General features: G+C 40.1%; 1 protein-coding gene across 1 annotated transcript in view; it reads left to right on the plus strand.

Moving 5' to 3' along the window:
* The first annotated feature begins 3,862 nt into the window (after positions 1 to 3,862).
* ahcyl2b (adenosylhomocysteinase like 2b) overlaps positions 3,863 to 23,479 on the plus strand; it is a 65,718-nt gene continuing 46,101 nt past the window's right edge. Inside the window, exon 1 of the mRNA XM_062996333.1 lies at positions 3,863 to 4,204. Coding sequence (XP_062852403.1) covers positions 3,887 to 4,204 — 318 coding nt within the window. The 5' untranslated portion in view covers positions 3,863 to 3,886. The remainder of the gene's footprint in view (positions 4,205 to 23,479) is intronic.

The raw sequence follows: 23,479 nt of genomic DNA on the forward strand, positions 1-23,479 counted from the left end.
CAACTAACCTTAGTCCTTGAAGAGTAGCGGCAGGGTGGCTAAGTGGGTAGCACTGTCGCCTCACAGCAAGAAGGTCCTGGGTTTGATCACCAGGTGGGGCGGTCCGGGTCCTTTCTGTGTGGAGTTTGCATGTTCTCCCCATGTCCATATGGGTTTCCTCCGGGTGCTCCGGTTTCACATGCAAGTGAGGTGAATTGAAGATGCTAGATTGTCCATGACTGTTCGATATAACCTTGTGAACTGATGAACCTTGTGTAATGAGTAACTACCATTCCTGTCATGAATGTAACCAAAGTGTAAAACATGACGTTAAAATTCTAATAAATAAATAAATAAATACCTTGAAGGTTAACTTGAAAGATGTGTTTTGATATGGCATGTACATTTATTTCACCACCTGATGGCAGCACTTAAATACGAATCCTTTATTGTCATTGCACATTGTACTTGTACACTTACACAACGAAATTGAAATACAACCCCCCCCCCTCCAATAAATGTCCAATTAAATTTTAAATTATAAGTTGCACATGTCCCATTAAAGTGAATGAAATTGCAATTGCACAATACCCGTTGAATGACACATGATGTGTCACGTGTTTATGTTTAACACAGCTATGGCTCTGTTGTAAAAACTGTCTCTCAGTCTATTAGTCCTTGTTTTGATTTGCCTGTACCGTCTACCCGAGGGCAGCAATTCAAACATCCGGTACCCTGGGTGTGTGCTGTCTTTTTTAATTTTGTGTGCTCTCCTGAGACAGCGGGTGCTGTAGAGCTCCTTTAGTGATGGGAGAGGGTGTCCAATGATTTTCTGGGCGGTGTTGATGACCCTCTGTATGGCCTTCTTGTGTGCTGTGGTGCAGCTGGAGAACCACACAGAGATGCAATAGGTCAGCACACTCTCCACGGAGCAGCGGTAGAAAGCAGTCAGCAGTTCTTTTCCTTCCTTTCCTTAAAGCAAGGAAGCATACATTTGCACCATACAAAATACCATTAAAAATAAGCAGAACTTTTTTTTTTTATAAATACCAATTAAATGTGGTCTAATCTCCATGCAGGTCAATAAAAACAGCATTGCTTTTAGTGACATTATTAAACAAACAGATCATTTATAGTTGTGTAAACCTCTGGGTTGCCAGCTACTGCTTTTGAGTGGGTAAAAAGCCTATCCCAGAAACACTGGGTGCAAGCTGGGATTTTTTTTTCAAAGAAGTCACTGTGGTTTTTAAAGAAGTTCTGAACAAAAGTTACAGGTTAGAGGGTAAAATACTCAAACGTTCACATGGTTTGTTAGTTCTTGGGTCCACAATGCTGCCCATTTAGCACAAGAGTCTGCTGTTTGTATATGAACAATGCAGGGTCCTTGGCGGTGGGTCTAAATGTTAATGACAAGGAATGTAAACACAAGGAGTTCAGTCTGAACATGTGTTTTAAGCACACAATGCACTTGGCTTAAATAATACACTGTACACACTGGGTGCTGTTATGATGTAGGGGCAGTTTGCTGACATTGTTTGGGTCAACTTGGGGAGAAAGGGACAGGTCCCTCCAAATTAATAGAATGTTATTTGACTACTGACATGGTCTAGGGCACAATCTTCAAATATCAGCTTTAAGTCGTTCCACACGGATACTTTGGAACTACTCTAACACCACCTGACAAAAAGCTTGCAAAGACATGACATGTAAACCATAAACATGAACTGACCCAACCCCGATCCAATGTTTGACAAGAAGACCTGCTTGCAATCAGTGTTCCAATTCATCTGTAAGGGTTTCAGGTGTGTTGAGTTGAGGTAAGGAGGCTGTGCAGGCTACTGGGGTTCCTCTACGCCAAATTTGTGAAAAAGTTTTGAACATAAGATACAGACATAATTATATATATTTATATAGATATATTAAATATGTTGTTCCATCATGTAGCATTTAAAAAAACAAAACAAAAAAGCTTGTAAACACTAGCAGAGCTAACTGGGCTACGATTAACATTCAAATTTGTAAAGCCACGCTGTTCACCAGAGCTAAGACCTCGAATACATCGTATCGAATCTCGGCTCTGCCTGCCAGCTGAGGCTAAACAGCCACATGAACAACGATTGGCTTGTTGTTCCGATAGATAGATAGATACTTTATTTATCCCGAAGGAAATTATTGAATTAATAAAGATAGGGGCGGGATTAAGCCTAGTGTGAAGACTAGTGTGATCATGACCTCTGCTGGCTGGTTGGTGGCACCTGCACGGAGATGGGAAAGGAGTGCAGTATAGGGTGTGGCAGCGCTGTACTGCACTGCACTCGTCAAGTGTAGGTGATAAGATGTTCGATTGCTGTGCACGTGTCGGAGGGGGCGTGGAGCTGCCTCGTCCTCCCCAATCAGGAGCAGGGACCAGCATTAGTGAGAGGATGATTGACGGGCAGAAATTGGATGTGCTGAAGTGGGAGAAAAGGGGTGTGTGTGTGTGTGTGTGTGTAAAGCCAGTCATCCTTTGCAGTCTTCTTCCTGAAATGTGTTACCTTTAGCCATGATCTTATGCATTTGAAATCACCAGATCTTAATCCAGTTCACCTACATCACTCTCCAGCACCATCAAAATACCAACTGAGATAATAAAAGACTACAAATACTTATAGGGTACAAGTTTGACATGACAATCTTAAGGTCTAAACGATTGCTACAACTTTCTTCTGTTCTTTCTCTGTGGCTGAATAATTAGAACGCCATGTACCAGCAGCTTTAAATTTATGACCGACCTGAATCTGGGGGTTCATGAATTTTATATAACCATCTTGAAAGTTTCCTCTTAGCATAAGGTTTTTTCATCGCCCTGGCAAAAAGACCACTGTTTTTGTGTATTTTTCAATGGATAATGGGTGCTGTCAAACTACCTTGAACTACCTTTGGTATTTGTTCCAAAGGGGTGGCACTGTGGTTCAGTGGGTAGAACTGTCGCCTCACAGCAAGAAGGTCCTGAGTTTGATCCCCATGTTTCAACAGCTCTAAATTTATGGCTGACTTGAATCTGGTGGTTCACGGATTTCATATGACCACCCTGATAGTTTCCTCTCTGCATAAGGTGCCCTGGCAAAGAACCACCACTCTTTTATGTACTTTTCAGTTGGTAATTGGTGCTAAACTACTTTGAACTACTTTTGGAAAAAGAAGTATTTGTTCCAAAGGGGTGGCACTGTGGTATAGTGGGTAGAACTGTCACCTCACAGCAAGAAGGTCCTGGGTTCGATCCCTAGGTGGGGTGGTCCGGGCCCTTTCTGTGTGGAGTTTGCATGTTCTCCCTGTGTCTGCGTGGGTTTACTCCCACAGTCCAAAGACATGCAAATGAGGTGAGAAATCGCCACTGATATATATATAATATAATGAAAATATATAAAAAAAGAACAGTTTCAGAAATCTTTAATTCCAAAACTGTTATGACACGAATGTACTATAGTGTAAATAGTGTAAACTCCTGACTTTAACTGCATATCAAAAAACAGTACATTTACAGCATAGCGACTTACACAATGAGCAATTGAGGGTTAAGGGCCTTGCTCAGGGACCCAACAGTGGCAACTTAGTGGTGGCGGGGCTTGAACCGGCAACTTTCTGTTTACTAGTCCAGTACCTTAACCACTGAGCTATTACTGGCCCTTGCTTGACAGCTATCACAGTAAAGCTGTCAGCTTATGTATGTTTCTGCATTTTAAATATGCTTATACGTATATTAAAATGAGAAATATTTCGTCATGTAGACGAAAAACTCACAACCTAGCATTGCAGTCTGCAACGCTAGTGCTACAAAACACTACATCTCCCATAATCCTTTGTTCAGCCCACTCCGGTCTGTTATGTCGCATGGGTAAAAAAAAAAAAATCAGTCAGGATTGCAGCGATGTCAGTTCAGGTTGTTGCTGCGAAAATGGCTGAGGTCGAACTAAAAGACGTGAATAAGAAAGAATTACCCGTGGTGTCGCCCGTGGCACCTAAGGTGGAGGAAAAGGGGTCTGGAAATAACGAGTCTAGCGTTTCGCTTAATGCTAACTCTCCTGCGGCGGAGACTGGTGTGCGGTGCGAGCCGACTGTGGTGAGCCCTAACCCGGTCAAGCTTCCTCAGGCGTCCGCGATGAAGCGACCGGACCCGCAGCAAAACGGCGGAGAGGCTTTCGTTAACAGCGATGGCACCGTGGCCGAGGCTCCGCGCATGAAAAAGGTAATAACGTGTTTTAATTAAATCTCGAAAGTTGCTTTTAAATGGTGGTCGTTCTAATTTATGAACAGCCGCTGTGTTGGTAGCCAGTGTAGCTTGTCATTGTGTGGCTGAGGCTGCGTCCCAATCGACCTCCTACCGCCCTAGGTAGCGTCTTAAAGCAGTAGGAAAAATGACTGCTTTGACTCACTGTTTAGTGCGGTATGATGCCGATTGGGACACACTGTCCATTACCGTTGCAGGCTAGCACTAGTGTTACCTGAACAGTTGTTTGCTCTCTGTGTTAACATTAAACACGTACCTAAGATGAATTCATGCTAAATAACCTTCATAGTTTCTTAATATATTGTGGTTGGAATTTTATTCATTTTAATTCGCGTTACTTTTGTCGGTGAAGTCTGAGCTAGGTTAGCTTAGCTTAGTCCGCAATGCGTTGTTGTGTCGCCGCGTGTGTTATTAATATAGGCGAGAAAAAAAGCTTGAAATTAGTTTTATATTATGGAGTTGGTGTTTGACATTTCTCAGAACTCCCGAAAGTGGTTGTCACAGACTACAGTTCATGATAACGCGGTCTATTTAAGTTTTACATGCGTGTCACACACAAGGCTAAGACAGTTTAAGCTTTTAACACAAATTGAAACGTGTGCAGTCACGGTGTTCCGTACATTTTTTTATTAACACCGCACACAAGAGCTTGATCAATGGTTTAATCACTGGATTAATGTTTTAGCTTGATGGCAGGTTCTAATTTGTTTGATTGGACGTGTCACATTTTAAGTTAAAGTCAATATCCCCAGGTGGGGCGGTCCGGGTCCTTTCTGTGAAGAGTTTGCATGTTCTCCCCGTGTCTGCGTGGATTTCCTGTGGGAGCTCCGGTTTCCTCTCACAGTCCAAAGACATGCAAGTGAGGTAAATTGGAGCTACAAAAATGGTCCATGACTGTGTTTGACATAACTTGTGAACTGATGAATCTTGTGTATCGAGTAACTAATGTTTTTGTCATGTATGTAACCATTTAAGTTTAACATACATGTCCGTGTCTGCCTGGGTTTCCTTCGGGTGTTCCGGTTTCCTCCCACAGTCCAAAGACATGCAAGTGGAGTGAATTGGAGATACAAAATTGTCCATAACTGTGTTCGATATAACCTTGTGAACTGATGAACCTCGTGTAATGAATGACTACCGTTCCTGTCATGAATGTAACCAAAGTGTAAAACATGATCACACACAAGGCTAAGACAGTTTAAGCTTTTAACACAAATGAAACGTGTGCAGTCACGGTGTTCCGTACATCTTTCTATCAACACCGCACACAAGAGCTTGATCAATGGTTTTAATCACTGGATTAATGTTTTATCTTGATGGCAGATTCTAATTAGTTTGATTCGACGTGTCACTTTTTAAGTTAAAGTCAATATCTCTGTCAATGTTCTCCCTGTGTCTGCGTGGGTTTCCTCCGGGTGCTCCGGTTTCCTCCCACAGTCCAAAGACATGCAAGTGAGGTGAATTGGAGCTACAAAAATTGTCCATGACTGTGTTTGACATAACTTGTGAACTGATGAATCCTGTGCATCGAGTAACTACACTGCATTAATGTTTTATCTTGATGGCAGATTCTAATTAGTTTGATTCGATGTGTGACATTTTAAAGTTAAGTCAATATCTTCTGACTGGCTCGTTGTATAGAACATCATTCATACAGAGCTGGTTACTATTGTCTCTATATGAACATTTAGTTTTTACTGCTTATATTGTGCATTAAATGGATGTAGAACAAGAAGATGCGACATGTGTTGTGGCATTTGTCTTCATAAAATATAAAAGATACAATTAATGCAATATTTAATAAAGGTCAGTTATATGAAATATCTTGTCTTTACGTTGCTCAGGATGTGTACATACATACATACATACATAGTCGCCTCACAGCAAGAAGGTTCTCTGTTCGATCCCCAGGTGGGGAAATCCGAGTCCTTTCTGTGTGGAGTTTGCATGTTCTCCCGTGTCCGCGTGGGTTTCCTCCGGGAGCTCCGGCTTCCTCCCACAGGAGGAGACACTAAATTGTCCAAGTCTGTGTTTGATGTAACCTTGTGAACTGATGAACCTTGTGTAATGAGTAACTGCCGGTCCTTTCATGGATGTGACCAAGGTGTAAAGCATGACATTAAAATCCTAATAAACAAACATACATACATACAAACATGCATAAGGTGAATTGGTTACCCTAAATCACCTTTATCAGTGAGAGTAAATGAATGTGTTAGTGTTTAAGGTTCTATGGCATATTGGTGTCTTGTTCAGGTATTCCCACCGGTGGCTCAGTGGGTATCACTGTTGCCTCACAGCAAAAAGGTCCTGGGTTCAATCCTGGGCAGTACGGGTCCCTTCTGTGTGGTTTGCATGTTCTCCCATGCCTGTGTGGGTTTCCTTCGGGAGCTCCGGTTTCCTCCCACAGTCCAAAGACATGCAAGTGAGGTGAACTGGAGATCCAAAAATTGTCCATGACTGTGTTTAACATTAAACTTGTGAACTGATGAATCTTACTACCGTTTCTGTCATGAATGTAGAGAGTGTAAAACATGATAAATATTCCCAGTGATTCCAGGTGGCACTGGGGCCACCACTGCTCTGATTAGGATGAGGTGGTTTGTGAAATTAAATGAATGAATGCATAGTAGCCTCAGTATGCATGAGATCTAGAGTAGGGTCACTCTGTTCTGTACAACCACAGGTTAGTGTGATGACCCATCATGTGGTCCAATAGACTTAGTTGCTGGGCAAGGGTCTAGGGTGCATTTCAAGCCCTGATTTTTTTTCCCCAATTTTTACTAGCCACGTTGAATATGAAGGCTAATATCCACTGACGGACATGCTGTCTGGAACACTAGAAAGACAAATCACTATAAAACTTGGTAATCTTATCATTGCATGAACGTACAATCTTAAAATTTTTTTTTTTTGTGCTGCTTTTCACTGCTTATTGATACTCTTTTACAAATGACTCTGTACAACAGAGATGCACAGTTTTATGTGGTGTTTTTGTTTTAATAACCTATATATAATTAATTTTATTTTTTAATAATGATTAGTTTTATGGAACCTTATGTTGAATTAAATCCAATATTCCCCAAAGTTTTCAACCTCCTGCAATTTCCCAAATCACATAGCATAGTGTGGTGCAAATTGTAGTCTACCATGGAATTGCATGTTTATTGGTATGTATGAGAGGTTGGTCGTCTTGATCGAATTGTGGAATAGCAAAGAACTCAGCCAGAAATGGCAGCCTCAAAAACATTGTCTACTTTTACACAGCAGACAGGGCCGGCACGGTGGCCAAGTGGGTTGCACTGTCACCTCACAGCAAGAAGGTCCTGGGTTCGATCCCCAGGTGGGGCGGTCCGGGTCCTTTCTGTGTGGAGTTTGCATGTTCTCCCCGTGTCTGTGTGGGTTTACTCCGGGTGCTCCGGTTTCCTCCCACAGTCCAAAGACATGCAAGTGAGGTGAATTGGAGACACTAAATTGTCCATGACTGTGTTCAATATAATTTTGTGAATTGATTAACCTTGTGTAATGAGTAGCTACCGTTTCCTGTCATTAATGTAACCAAAAGGTCAATGTAGGACATGACGTTAAAATCCTAATAAACAAACAAACAAACACAGCAGACAGAATTGGCCCAATCAAAAAATGTTATTCTTTAGCGACCGGTGGCTTGTAGGTGTAGCTCATACATACTGCCCAAATATGGGAATTAAAAACATCATAACTGTTTAAAAATGTAGTATGTCATAAGTTCTTGGAGCTTAACATACCTGCAGTATGTCCTCAGAGCTTAACGGTCTGACTTTTGTAACCTTATCCAATAGTCAGTCAGTAAAAGTACTATACTAATATGACCTTTATTGAGGTATGTAACAGTTATTGCATAATGTGTGGAGGCACTTTAAAGAGACAAGTATAATTACTGTAATACATTTCACGTGACTGTATAAAATACTCATTTGGTTCACCTTAAATTTAGCATGGCAGGGAAAAAAAACACAAGTGAGCCAGGCTTAAGTCTAAATCATAGTTACAGATTAAATCCTTTTTTTCTGATTGGTGGTTTACATTATCTTTTTATTGCTGCTGAACAATAGTCTAAACAAACTCTTGAACTGACTCACATGTATCAAACAACGTTTTATCTAGGACAAATTGTTGTTATATAATGTGCTATGTTGTGGTTGTACATACACCAATCAGCCATAACATTAAAACTACCTCCTTGTTTCTACACTCACTGTCCATTTTATCAGCTCCACTTACCATATAGAAGCACTTTGAAGTTCTACAATTACTGACTGTAGTCCATCTGTTTCTCTACATTCTTCTTTAGCCTGCTTTCACCCTTTTCTTCAATGGTCAGCACCCCCACAGGACCACCACAGAGCAGGTATTATTTAGGTGAGGGATCATTCTCAGCACTGCAGTGACAATGACATGGTGGTGGTGTGTTAGTGTGTGTTGTGCTGGTACGAGTGGATCAGACACAGCAGCGCTGCTGGAGTTTTTAAATACTTTGTCCACTCACTGTCCACACTCTATTAGACATTCCTACCTAGTTGGTCCACCTTGTAGATGTAAAGTCAGAGACGATCGCTCATCGATTGCTGCTGTTTGAGTCGGTCATCTTCTAGACCTTCATCAGTGGTCACAGGATGCTGCCCACGGGGCGCTGTTGGCTGGTTATTTTGGTTGGTGGACTATTCTCAGTCCAGCAGTGACAGTGAGGTGTTTAAAATCTCCATCAGCACTGCTGTGACTTTGGGTCCACTCATACCAGCACAACACACACTAACACACCACCACCATGTTAGTGTCACTGCAGTGCTGAGAATGATCCACCACCTAAATGATATTTACTCTGTAGTGGTCCTGGGAGAGTCCTGACCATTGAAGAACAGCATGAAAGGGGGCATGCAGAGAAACAGATGGTCTACATTCAGTAATTGTAGAACTACAAAGTGCTTCTATATGGTAAGTGGAGCTGATAAAATGGACAGTGAGTGTAGAAACAAGGAGGTGGTTTTAATGTTATGGCTGATCGGTGTATAATACATTCTTATTGATAGGGCACTATCCGATATGATTGGCAATTCTGTGATGGATTGGCACCCTGTCTAGGGTGTTCTTGCTTACTTCCAGTGTTTCCCAGTGAAACTGGACCTGTTGTGACCCCAATCAGGATAAAGTGCTTAATGAAGAGGAAATGAAATGATATTTGATCCCTTTCCTTATACCAAGGCTTAGTACCACATTTCTTTTTAATTATAGGACAATGTAAAAAGAGCTTCCAGAACATTAGGTTTAATTTCTGATCACTTAGCATGCAAGACTGCTTGTCCCATGTTTGTTAGCCACCCATTAGACGGCTTCCTGCAGAGTACTCTTCAGCATCGCTCTACCCACTGTCAGAGCAAGGTCACCCGGATCGTTACGGAAGCCCTGCAGGAACATTCAGTTTTCCCATCAATGTGAGTACAACAGTCAGTCTGTTTTCCATTAACATATATTTTAGGAATCGCTTCACTTCAGGGATTTCAGCATTTCACCCCTTCAATCTTTTTATAGGAAATTGCATTTTGCAATGCAACAAGTATTTCATATTTGAAGATTTGAATCACCTATGGTCAAGCAATATCTGCAGGTGGAGCTGAGTCATATTTGATCCTTGACCATTAAGCACAGCCGGAACAAACTTAAACTGTTACCCCATTATAATTTCATTTTCCTCTGTCTCCAATATGATTACATCTGGTTCTTTTCTGTTCTCCAAGATCTTGTCTGTATTAGGGCTGCCACTAACAACTATTTTTCTATTGATTAATCTTTAGGTGATTAATTTTTTTCTTCAAAAAATGTAATTCAGAACCTCATTTATGCTTCTTTTATTTGAACAACAACCTATATGGCATTATAATATGGCACAAAACTAAATGTAAACAGGGTTTATGTCCATATTAACAAAATTCTCAAGTGCTCCATATTAAAGTGCAACGTGTTTATGGCATTCAGTACACAAAGCAATGTCCTTAAACTTATAGCAGAAATAAAATAGTTAGAGGTGGGCATGTCTCATTAAGTCCAATATACAGTAAAGACAGAATGAGCCCAGATTCTACCCTACACATTCACTCAAAACTTACTTCAAAAATTAAGTGATGTAAACACAGTGGTTAGCGTTAGGGCTCATTCATATAAGAATGATCGCCTTGATCGCTTTGATCGCCGCGGCAACCACAAAAATCACGAACCCAACGGAGCAAGTGCGCGTGTGAATGCGCCCTAACTGAACTCGCTTAGAAATATGGTATTCCAAGATCTCCACGATTGAGAAGTTTAATGAAACAATATAGAAGTAAAAATGCGCCCTAACTGAACTTGCGAAGAAATACAGTATTCTAGGATCTCCGCGATTAAGAACTTTAATGAAACAATATTAAAGTGCAACATCGCGCTAGTGCGGCTGTGGTACCATCAAAGCTTTGCACAGTGTACAAACCACCTTTTTGTTTTGTGCCAGTTTGAAATATTCCCAAACTTTTGGGATTTGGAAAACTTTTAACTTTTCTTTGAAAGCTCTACAATCGGCCTCTGACTGCTGCAGACGGCATTTTTTAAGACTGCGCTTAATGCCGCCAACCAGTGACTGGACCAAACACGACTTAGGCAGCAAGTAAAGCTGAGGGAAATCATATGAACGGTTATATGAATGGAAACATTGTAGAAATTAAAAAGAATCATTTATAACCAGGCACATTTTTAGCATCGCTGTCATCGACTAGGTCGACCAATCGCGGCAGCCCTAGTCTGTATTTTAGGTATAACATGACTTAAATTTCCACAGCAGTAGTCTTTTTCTCTCCAAACTCTTTCTGTTTACTTAACGTGCAAATGTTGTAAGGAAAAGTGTCCATTGACTAACTTCTGTCAAGGGACCTCTTAAATAGAATAGTGCCATAAATGTGTTTACTGTCTGATGGAAAGTCTGTAGTTCAAGGATTAGTTTAGGATTTATTGCTAGTAGCTGATCAAGATTAACTTCACCAATGTCATAAATGTAATCTTTTAAAATAGATCTTTGTTCTTTGATTTGTGTGATCTGTTTCAGACCCTGAGCATATTTAGCTAGAATGCTGTGAGGTCTAGCTCTTGTCTTATCTGTATAAGTGTTGGCGTGTTGGCATGCCCTCAAACCTCTCTTAGCCCGCACTCATAAATCATCTACCTTGGTGTCTACCAAACAACTGCCTTTAATAACTGAATCCATTGCTTCTGGGTTTCCATTGCCGCTGTTTTCAGATTAAGTGGTCGTTGAAAGCATTCCTGAAGTCTATTTATAATAGCATGTCTACTGTTAGCCAGCTTGCTAAAAGTCTGTTTTGTTGATTAGCTGTTGATGTTCTGGAAAAGAACAGAAGATGTGTGTAATACATTACTGGATTTCCCTACTCCATGTTCTCAAATCACAGATTAAACTGTCTGCCTCAGTGCGGTGGCTTGTGACTGGTTTTACAGCAAGCTTTGGTTATTACGATGTACACTGAAATAACACCTTCAAATGTACCCACAGGCCCTGTTGTTGTAGTGTGTTGTGATTATGCAGGTACTTGTTTGTGTAATGTGAATCTTTATAGTGTGTACTATTACTTTTGATCTATGTAACTTGCTACTGTGGCCTTAATTTCCTTCGAGATTAACAAAGTATTAGGGACAGTGGTAGCCTAGTGGGTAGAGCTTTGGGCTATCAACCGGAAGATTGTCAGTTCAAATCCAGGCTCTGCTATGCAGCCACTGTTGGGTCCTTGAGCAAGAAGAAAGAAGACAGGTATGGGATTTTCCAGCCAAATTTATTTATGTGAGGATACTTTCTGAATAATTTGTATTATTCATTTATTTATATTATGTTTGGATTTGTTTTAAAATTTCATTTCAGTTTTTTATTTTACACAATAAGCATTATTTGGCATAGTTTGTACCTACCTCAGAAATAAAATGACATTCATTATTTAGATAAATAAAAGATAAGCACAAATACAGTATATTTTTCAAATTTATTTTTTAAAGAGAAATAATAAAAGGAAACTTTGTCATCATTTGTCTTCAATTTCATTTTGTTTAAAAAAATCAGGGAAAAAATCATATCATGAACCCAGTATCGTGAATCGTATCGCATCGTGGGTAGAGTGTATCGTTACATCCCTACTAAATGAATAAACATGGATCTGGTATCTTAAAGCCTTTCCTGACAACATTAGTGTAGTTATTATAAAATATGAGTAGCTAGTAAATAGTGAGTTCTATTTTTATACTGGAGTATTAGGAATGTTAATGACTGATTTACCAATAACCAACAAAACAAGCCCTTGCACAATTGCTTTGGCTTCCTAGCTGGACAGATTATTATTTTAATCATTTAATAATGTTTTTTATAATATTATCATATATAAATTTAGTTGTCTAGGGATTATATTGTGATGATTATGTTCCAACTTTTTGAGCAGTGTATTATTTTTTGGAATTACAATTTAATCCATATTTTCACCAATCCAACAGTACTTGCCATCTCAAATAAATAGTTGATGTGGTCCAAGTAGCATATCAAAATAAGCAATTTCAGTGTTAACCTCATTTTGTTTACACATTTTTCAAAGAGTACTATGTCAACAGGAAGTTTTATCACCACTGTGGAAAGTTAGGTGACTCAGAGTATTGGGGGAGTAAAGAGTAAACATCTATCTCACGGCTCACTTATCTCTCTGCAGTTCCAGCTTCATGGCTCTGTAACAATAGGTCTAAATGTTTATACCCCCCAAAAACTTTGTGTTCACTTTTTCATGTCACAATTTGTGCCAGAGGGACTGGAAAATTGATAACCAAGTAGTTCTGAGGCAAAGGAACAAGATATGCTTGGGTGAAGCGTGCAAAGTGACTTTATGGTGAATGAAGGGTTACAGCTCTGAAGGCAGGGTGGCAGGGTTACTTTTTCTCATGTGCATTAAACTCTACAGTATTTTACGTGTGAAATATGAGTGAGGAGTCTAAAGCTCTTAAGTCACACTTGTGCCTCTAATTATACTATTATTTTTGTCTTTGATGGATTATTGGAATAAATGTGCTTAACATTCAAGTTCAACACTAATTCCAAAAAGTTGGGCTTGTAGGTAAGATCAAATAAAGACAGAAAATGGTAATTTGTAAGTCAGGTCTTTTACCTGGTATTTAATTAGAAACAGCATAAAGAATCTCATGAACTTCATTGGTTTTTGTACACACCTATCAGCCATAACATTAAAACTCACTGTCCATTTTATCAGCTCCACTTACCATATTGGAGCACTTTGTAGTTCTAATCCTGTATCTGATCCACTCATACCAGCACAACACACACTAACACACCACCACCATGTCAGTGTCACTGCAGTGCTGAGAATGATCCACCACCCAATTAATACCTACTCTGTGATGAGGTTCTGTGAGGGTCCTGACCATTGAAGAACAGCATGAAAGGGGGCTAACAAAGCATGCAGAGAAAGAGATACAAAGTGCTTCTATACGGTAAGTGGAGCTGATAAAATAGACAGTGAGTGTAGAAACAAGGAGGTGGTTTTAATGTTATGGCTGATCGGTGTATATACACATTCTTTATTTGATGCCTACAACACGTTCCAAAAATCAGCACAGCATTATTGTAAGACTAGGATTAAGCTCATCATTTCCAAAATGCTGGTCTTTCTGTAACTGGCTAAAAGTAATCAAACAAATATGTGTGCATTCATCGAGTCTCACAGAAAGACACAGTACCTGGTTTCACAAAAAATGCAACTTGATAGGGTTTTTGTTTTATTAATATTTGTGAAATGGTAGTTATGTAAATGTTAAACTGTAGCACTTATATAATGCTTTTTTATTTTTTTATTTAGTTGTAGAGCAAATGTGAAGAATACATGGTCTGACTGTTGGTGGTTTTTTTGTTGGTCTCAGTTTCAACAAGTATGAAGCAGCTGGCTGTTGGTATAAAATTGGCATCTTATGAATGATTTTGAACTTGGTGAACCAAGAATGTAATTGAAGTCTAGTAATATGATCCGTGTTCTGTGGCTTCCTCTTTAGGCCTGTTTCTTTCTTGTGCATGAATAAAGCTTGCATTGCTTGCAGTTAATACAGCTGGTATAAAACAATTTTAAGTGCTTAGACTTAATAATTTGTTAGTTTGTTGATGTCTTTATATCTTTATATTTCTTTTTTTCTTTTACTACTGTTGACAAGGCAAGTAAAGTCATTTTATTGCACATTTTTAGAGTGACATTAACAGTTTTGATCCTATTATCCTGTTCCTGTTCATTCTCTAACTCTTTAAAACAAAAGATTTAAATTATTAACAATTTAGTGTTGAGAAATGCTCTTTTACAAAGTTTGGAACAGTGTTGAGCCATGACCCATCACTGCTTGTAAAGTCTGATGGCTCTTATATCCAATCATGATTACCTCACCTGTTACCAATTCATCTGCTTATTGTGACATTTTTCCAAATTGTGTTATTTGATTACTATATACATTTTTCACTCTTATTTTGCCTGTTTCAGCTTTTTGAGTGTGTTGTAAGTACAGTGGTACCTTGTATGATTGTATTGTACAGCGCTTTGGTTGACTCTGTCATTTTAATGTGCTTTATGAATACGTTTTACTTACTTACTTAACTTGTAACTCAACATCCCCTAAACTCAAAATCTTTGAAACTCAATGCCCTTCGTTGGGAAATTTGTATCTGTGTTTATCTGGATCTTTCTCACTGTTTCACTTTTAAACTTGTGTTATAGCTGGGGGTTCTGAGAAATTGTAAGAATTAGCTTTTTTGAGAGTCTAAAACTCATTAAAAAAAAAAAAAAAAAAAACCTTAATGTGTTATTAAAATCATGACATAGAAACACTAAACCTCTTAATTATTACTGTTCTCTCCACTAATGAAATTCATTGCTCGTTTTAGTACAGTAAGTCACGTTAAGCTTTAATGTGTTATTTTCAGTGTATAAGTGTCAAAAACAACCCCATTATTTTACATTAACCTAAAATATACAGTGTATCACAAAAGTGAGTACACCCCTCACATTTCTGCAAATATTTCATTATATCTTTTCATGGGACAACACTATAGACATGAAACTTGGATATAACTTAGAGTAGTCAGTGTACAGCTTGTATAGCAGTATAGATTTACTGTCTTCTGAAAATAACTCAACACACAGCCATTAATGTCTAAATAGCTGGCAACATAAGTGAGTACACCCCACAGTGAACATGTCCAAATTGTGCCCAAATGTGTCGTTGTCCCTCCCTGGTGTCATGTGTCAAGGTCCCAGGTGTAAATGGGGAGCAGGGCTGTTAAATTTGGTGTTTTGGGTACAATTCTCTCATACTGGCCACTGGATATTCAACATGGCACCTCATGGCAAAGAACTCTCTGAGGATGTCTGAAATAGAATTGTTGCTCTCCACAAAGATGGCCTGGGCTATAAGAAGATTGCTAACACCCTGAAACTGAGCTACAGCATGGTGGCCAAGGTCATACAGCGGTTTTCCAGGACAGGTTCCACTCGGAACAGGCTTCGCCAGGGTCGACCAAAGAAGTTGAGTCCACGTGTTCGGCGTCATATCCAGAGGTCGGCTTTAAAAAATAGACACATGAGTGCTGCCAGCATTGCTGCAGAGGTTGAAGACGTGGGAGGTCAGCCTGTCAGTGCTCAGACCATACGCCGCACACTGCATCAACTCGGTCTGCATGGTCGTCATCCCAGAAGGAAGCTGACGCACAAGAAAGCCAGCAAACAGTTTGCTGAAGACAAGCAGTCCAAGAACATGGATTACTGGAATGCCCTGTGGTCTGACGAGACCAAGATAAACTTGTTTGGCTCAGATGGTGTCCAGCATGTGTGGCGGCGCCCTGGTGAGAAGTACCAAGACAACTGTATCTTGCCTACAGTCAAGCATGGTGGTGGTAGCATCATGGTCTTGGGCTGCATGAGTGTTGCTGGCACTGGGGAGCTGCAGTTCATTGAGGGAAACATGAATTCCAACATGTACTGTGACATTCTGAAACAGAGCATGATCCCCTCACTTCGAAAACTGGGCCTCATGGCAGTTTTCCAACAGGATAACGACCCCAAACACAACCTCCAAGATGACAACTGCCTTGCTGAGGAAGCTGAAGGTAAAGGTGATGGACTAAACCCAATTGAGCACCTGTGGCGCATCCTCAAGTGGAAAGTGGAGGAGTTCAAGGTGTCTAACATCCACCAGCTCCGTGATGTCATCATGGAGGAGTGGAAGAGGATTCCAGTAGCAACCTGTGCAGCTCTGGTGAATTCCATGCCCAGGAGGGTTAAGGCAGTGCTGGATAATAATGGTGGTCACACAAAATATTGACACTTTGGGCACAATTTGGACATGTTCACTGTGGGGTGTACTCACTTATGTTGCCAGCCATTTAGACATTAATGGCTGTGTGTTGAGTTATTTTCAGAAGACAGTAAATCTACACTGCTATACAAGTTGTACACTGACTACTCTAAGTTATATCCAAGTTTCATGTCTATAGTGTTGTCCCATGAAAAGATATAATAAAATATTTGCAGAAATGTGAGGGGTGTACTCACTTTTGTGATACACTGTATGCAGTTCCACAGGACCATGGAACGCATTGACAGGTTTCCCATCCATCCTTATGGGAAAAAATACCTTGAAACTTACTGTATCACTGATTCTAAATGTGTTTATATTTACTAAACACTGATGTTGATCAGTGGAAAACACTGGAAATCTCTCCTTTCTACTATTAAACATTCAAGAGAATGAACAAATCAGAGAGTGAGTTTTTACTAAACTTCTGTTTTTTTTCTGGTGATTGGGTTTGGATCTTAACAATCACAGACTTCTCTGTGACCTTTTTTACTGTTTTATTTCTCTCCATATTTACAATTTCACTTCTGGCTTGTCACACGTAATCTAGACTTGCTGGCCTTGGCAGTGTGCCTTAATGATTACAACAAATCAGAGCTTGCTTATCACTTGGTCTCAGCATAGGGTAACATTTAATTTTAGTTTAGCATTCACAAGTTTAACTTAGCATTCATGCTTGCTTGTGTGCAGGTTGTGATAACCTAAGATAAACCCCTTGTTCTACTTATATGCACTAGAGGGACATTGTCAGGGACATTGTAGCCTAGCGGTTAAGGTACTGGACTAGTAATCAAAAGGTTGCTGGCTCAAGCCTCACCACTGCCAGGTTGCTGCTGTTGGGCCCTTGAGCAAGACCCTTAACCCTCAATTGCTTAGACAATATACTGTCACAGTACTGTAAGTTGCTTTGGATAAAAGCGTCTGCTAAATGCTGAAAATGTAAATGTTAATGTAGAGATGTCACTGATTACCTGGTTTACCGAAACTGATGAAGAAGTCACTGTTCGATTAAAGCTGTCGAATGAACCGACCAATGTGCACTAGCTGACCCCTTCTTTTTACCTGCACGTGGTGGGTTCATATGGAGATCCGTATTATGCACGGACAGTCATGCACCAATCTCAATTATACCCCGTCTCTCAGCAAGCACTTCTGGCGTTCCCACCATTGGACGAGCCAAATATTGTTTATATAGGCACCCAGCGCACAAAATAAAGAAAAGATAAAAGCATGCCATGAAAGAGAGATATATCTAAGCAGTTTGCATATGCTCTTTCATGGGCAGCAGCACTTTCTGGGTTTCTGTTAAGCATGACAGTTTTTTTGTTTAGCAGACTCTTTAATCCTTCACTCCCATAATACTGTTATTACACAGTGTAAGCCTAGGTTTGACGAACGTGGATATTAGTGAGATTTCTGCATCATGTAGTGCTTAACTTGTTCAGCTGGGTTGTCTGGTGGTATCACAGTCTGTCCTGAAAGGTCCTGAAGGCACAAGGTGATAAATGTTATAATGTGACAATTATAAAAACTTTGCATAGTTGAATTAAAAAGCATTTAACTAGTGCTCAGGTAGTGTAGTGCTCTGACGTGCTAGTACACCACTGTGGAGGCTTAGAACTTGTGAGTTTGAATCTTATCAGGGCCATTAACGTAGCCAGGCATCCACACAATTGGCTGTGTGTGAGGGAGGGAAGGTTGGACGGGGTCTCTTTATTTTGCTGCTGCCAATCATAATAAAACTGACACTAATGTTATCAGGAAGAGCTTTAATATACAGTCTTTATCTTTATATATTGTATTTAGCATGTTTAGTTAGCAGTTATAATTAACTGTTTGCTACTTAATCTAATTAAAATCTGTATTCCAAGGCAGGGGTTTTCAACCTGTGGGGCTGTCCGGGGGGGGGCACGACATTACAATATTTTTTTACTTCTAAAACTAAAGCAATCGCTTTTTACCCACAGGAGACATATTTGATTCGTCTCGCTGACCACGCACGCTTACTGTTATCCAGCTCAGTCCCGTAGAGACTGTAAAGACCGTTGGCTAGCAAAACTTAAAAACAGGGCTAACAGTGAGGATAAATCAGTGACAAAAACACAGACTGCTGTTATAGGACGTGTGTGTGTGTCTTTAAGAAAGGTGTATAGTGGGAGATGCTCTGTTCACAATATCGCTACAAGTGATTCAGGAGTCGTATGAAGCGAATCGTGTGCATGTTCTGAGTTTCTCCTCTTAGTCAGCTCTCCGTTTTTACTGTTATTAATGAATTCTGCCGTTTCAAATAAACACCAGCTACTACAGAACATTTTGTGTGACTCGCTTTCCTTATTGGTCGGAGGCTTAATTAAACTGGCTACTAACACAGAGCGGTAACCAAGTCAGACTCGTTCTGTATGTGGAGCTAAAAGTTATCTCATCTGAGTTTTCTGTCAGTCAAAGCAGAGAATCCTGAACTAGCAAACCTAGCAATTGATGTACTTTTGCCTCTACTTGGCTCTGTGAAGTAACGTTTTCTGCTCTCATCTACATCAAAAGCAAGAACCGCTTACGATTTACGGCTAGTTGTAAATGAAATTGAACCACGAATTTATATGTGCTTGCAGAATAGGCTCAGCTGTCACATTGAATAAGATCGAGTTAGATTATCTTTTTGAGGTAAATACTTAAATCAGCAAAATTGCATTGTATGTATGATGTGCACAACATTAATTATTTTGTTTTAGCTTGTCAAGAGCTTTTGCAATGGTTTCTGTGCGAGGGTTGATGGGCAGGGGTTGGGGGGCGCAAGTTTAAGGTCTGAACTGGTTCTGTGTTTATTTATATACAGTTCTATTCATTATATAAAGAATAAAGACTTGTTGATATGGAACACAGTGGTGTGTTTTTTTACTTTGATGGGACTCTTTAGTGGACCAATAAACCGGAAATCTCATTTACCCCTTTTCCACCAAAAAAACCATGGTTCTTGAACCGGTTCTGTTCAGGTTTCTTAGAACCTTGGTGTTCTGTTGAGAACCGACGCGCGTTTCCACCAGTTTTTTAGAACCAAGTCTGCGTCATCAACTGTGGGCGTTGCTTAACGAAAGTTAAGAGTAGTATCATCATGGCGGGGTGTGTAGATTACCAGCGAGCATTTGTGCTGCTGTTACAGATGTTAGTTTTTATGCAAAAAGCATGGATCAGCTTTCGGTGATAAGAAGACGTAGACGTGTTTGTTGCAGTTGTTGTTTTTTTTAGTTCATTGACGTGAGAAGCGTTTTGCGCTTCGCTCTCACCGCGACCCTCGGCGCAAATAGCCGATTTGCTCAGCGCTCGGCTTGAGCGATAAATCATCACTAAAGTTCCACAACACGAACATTAATCTGTGTGAAATAACCATCAAATCTACTCTAAAATACAACATGTATCTGTGTTTAGCTGGTTTTACTTCACGTGTGTTTATGCAGCTCGGGGATTTGAAAAAGCTTCACGCTTTATTTTTCACGTTAAGCGGTGTTCGTTCTGTCCGGGTCACGTTTACCACGTCATATCACACAATTCACCTTTTTAAAGGCGCTTTGAAAATATCAGCGGCAAACTGGCTCGAAATTTATTCAGGTGAACTTTAAAAGATTAAGCTCCATACGAGACCCCAGCTGACGCCATTGTTGCTGTCGCTATGCTGTACAACATGACACACCCACAGGTGACGTCATGGTTCGCTCTGAAAAACCGAGTATTCTGTGGTGCCAGATTGTCCGCTAGTTCGCTGTCTGGAAACACACAGAACTGGTTCAAAATCAAGTTCGGGAACCGGAACGGGCTCCGTTCCGCGTCGGTGGAAAAGGGGTAATTGATAGTCGGTTGTTGGTTGAAAAGAATTGACAAAATTTGCACCCTTACTGTCTATTCAATACATACAGTAGGTAGTTATTCACATATACTAGAGCCTTCCCATTCTTAATTAAACAAATGTCACCCTAAATTAAAATGGCTCTAAAATTGACTCCACTGTCTGTATCATAATTATAAGTCTTTGCAATGGATTCAGTGGCATGCTCATGCAAACCTGTAATTTACCTATAACCTAAGCTCTCTATATCCCCTATTGTAGTAACAAAATGATTCTCAAACTACATATGCCAGAGAAGGAGCTATTGTTCTGTGGCATTCTTTGTAGATCAGATGATGTAGGGGTTACTTGATTTTGTTTAGTGAAGGATAAAGGAGAAATTTCAGTAAAGACTAAGGATCATACTACTGGTCTTGTGTCCGTTTACAGGAAAACATTCTTGAACAAATGAGGGAAAATTAGCCTGCATGTTTGTGCAGGTTTCCTCTGTTTTAAACCAGATAGCAGAAGAAGATGTAAGAAGAAATCATGTCCTGTGATGTAGTTTTACAAATGTAATGACTATTCATTTATGACTGTCCATTTATGAACAGCAATACTTAACATAAGCGTTATTCCGAGTAAACACTAGTCCCTGCCAGTTGCTGAGGGTTTTTGGGTAAATTGTGTAGCTAATGTTAAGCTTAAGCTGTTGTTGTCAGTGAGGGTAGCTGGTCTGAACATTTTCTCACACATCTCAGATATAGTTTTTTTTTAAACAAAATCCTGATTCATTTCACCCATTGCTCTGATGCAACACTCACAGTTATGCCAAGTTCACACTACACGACTTTCCAAGTCGTCAGGTCGCTGTAGAGGCGATAGGGGGTTTCACACTGCACGATCCATCACCAACTGGAATCCCAGGCGAGCTTCTCTGGTCCCCAAACTACATTTTGTCACGAAAACAAACGCGAGAAGTGACGAGGGGTTTAATGATACCACATCCAAAAATGCACATCAACAAGTAGCGAGTGATCAAAGTTTGTGCGCTGATGTGCAGCGTAAAATCAAGGAGAAAAAATAAATGAATCGGAGTGGATTTGGCTACACGAACAGAATGGATTATTCTGTAGTGAGTTGGAGGTTAATAAATATTTTTTGCAATGCATTGTTGATATTATGTTTTGTAGAGAACGATAAGGTCAGAAATACTATAAAACTTGTGTGTGTGCCGACGTATTCTGATATAAACTATATTATCCCCCTGTCCCACCTTTTTACAACTCCTCCCCTGCGTTTCCCCTCACACCGTATCTTGCGTTCTCATTCTCATTGGCTGTTCAACATAGCACTCATTGCCAGTTGTGCGACTCAGATCTAGATATTTGACAAGCTAGATATCTCTCTTCTAGCGACTGAGAGCTGAGTTTCGATTGCTGAGCCGGCAAATCTAGCGCCGACCAGTCGGCGAGCGAAAATCAGGGCAAAAATCGTGTAGTGTGAACTAGGCGTTAGGTAATGACAAAACACTAAGTGCTAAGAGAGTTCTTTGAAGCTATTAGTCTCATTCAGTCTGATGCAGTTTCCTCAGTACAGCACACGGTGTCAAAAACACATATTCCTCTAAATTTAAATCAATGACCTCAGTTACAAGCGTAATAATGTCGTGATTCATCGTTCTACTAAAGCTAATTGGTACTAAGCTCTGGAACGCCTTGCCCCAATCTCTTCGTGACTGTTCCTCTGGTTCATCCTTTAAGTCTCTCTCGAGGACATTCCTTTTTAATCAGTAATTCTGTCCTCTTTCTGTCAGTTAGGGTATGTTTTCCCCTCCCCTTCCTTTTTAAAGTGATCTTGAGCTAAAAATCAGAAGTATAATTATTACTACTGCTAATTATTACTGCTGATGTTTTGTAGTGAAATTGGAATTGACAGAAAATGCTGACTAGCTTAAGAAAAAGAATTAAGAAAATGGCTTAAGAAAATAAATTAAAATAGCCCAGATGGTGCAGAGGCTTTGTTCCACAAGGCCAGCACTGTGGAGTTATTTATTAAAATCTCAGCAGTGCTTTTAGCTAGCCGGATATTATTGACTATATCTGTGATAGAGATGCATGTGAGAGAGAGAGAGAGAGAGAGAGAGAGAGAGAGTGTGTGTGTGTGTGTGTGTGTGTGTGTGTGTGTGTGTGTGTGTGTGTGTGTGTGTGTGTGTGTGTGCGCATGCGTGCGTGTGGGCGGGGGGTTCATTGGCTGAAGTCTTGTGGTGGGTTGCTGCCCTATCCTGGGTGTTCACAGTGGAACTGGACCTGTTGCAATCCTGACCAGGATAAATAGATGAATGATAGAAAAAATGAATGAATATCTGAATAAATGACATTTAGATATATTTTTGTTTATTTGTAAATTCTTTTTTGTCTTATTATTACACTTTAATTGCTGTAGTCTGTAGTAGAGTGGGAACTGCCCAACATCAATAAGTGTGTTTATGTAGTATTAATCAAATTCCTGCAAGAAATCAGATTAAGACTGTCCACATAATCTAGGAAAGAGCAGAATCATCATCCTAGTCTGTCTTTTACTATTCCAATGTGAACTTTAGGTGCCTATATGACCATTGAAGGCCCTATTGATGGCAGACAGTGCTTAGCATGGACATTCTGATCAGATTGTGACTACACAGCCCTATATTCAAAAGGGTTTGATGCATTGTGTGTTTATACATGTATCCTCATGTATGAGTTCGATTCCCAGGTGGGGCGGTCCGGGTCCTTTCTGTGTGGAGTTTGCATGTTCCTCCGGGTGCTCCAGTTTCCTCCCACAGTCCAAACACATGCAAATAAGGTAAATTGGAGACACTAAATTGTCCAAGACTGTTTTGATATTACCTAGTGTAAACCGATAAACCTTGTGTAATGAGTAACTACCGTTCCTGTCATGAATGTAACCAAATAGTCTAAAAC

The sequence above is a fragment of the Trichomycterus rosablanca genome, chromosome 1, assembly GCF_030014385.1.
Source record: "Trichomycterus rosablanca isolate fTriRos1 chromosome 1, fTriRos1.hap1, whole genome shotgun sequence".
NCBI classification, from domain to species: domain Eukaryota; kingdom Metazoa; phylum Chordata; class Actinopteri; order Siluriformes; family Trichomycteridae; genus Trichomycterus; species Trichomycterus rosablanca.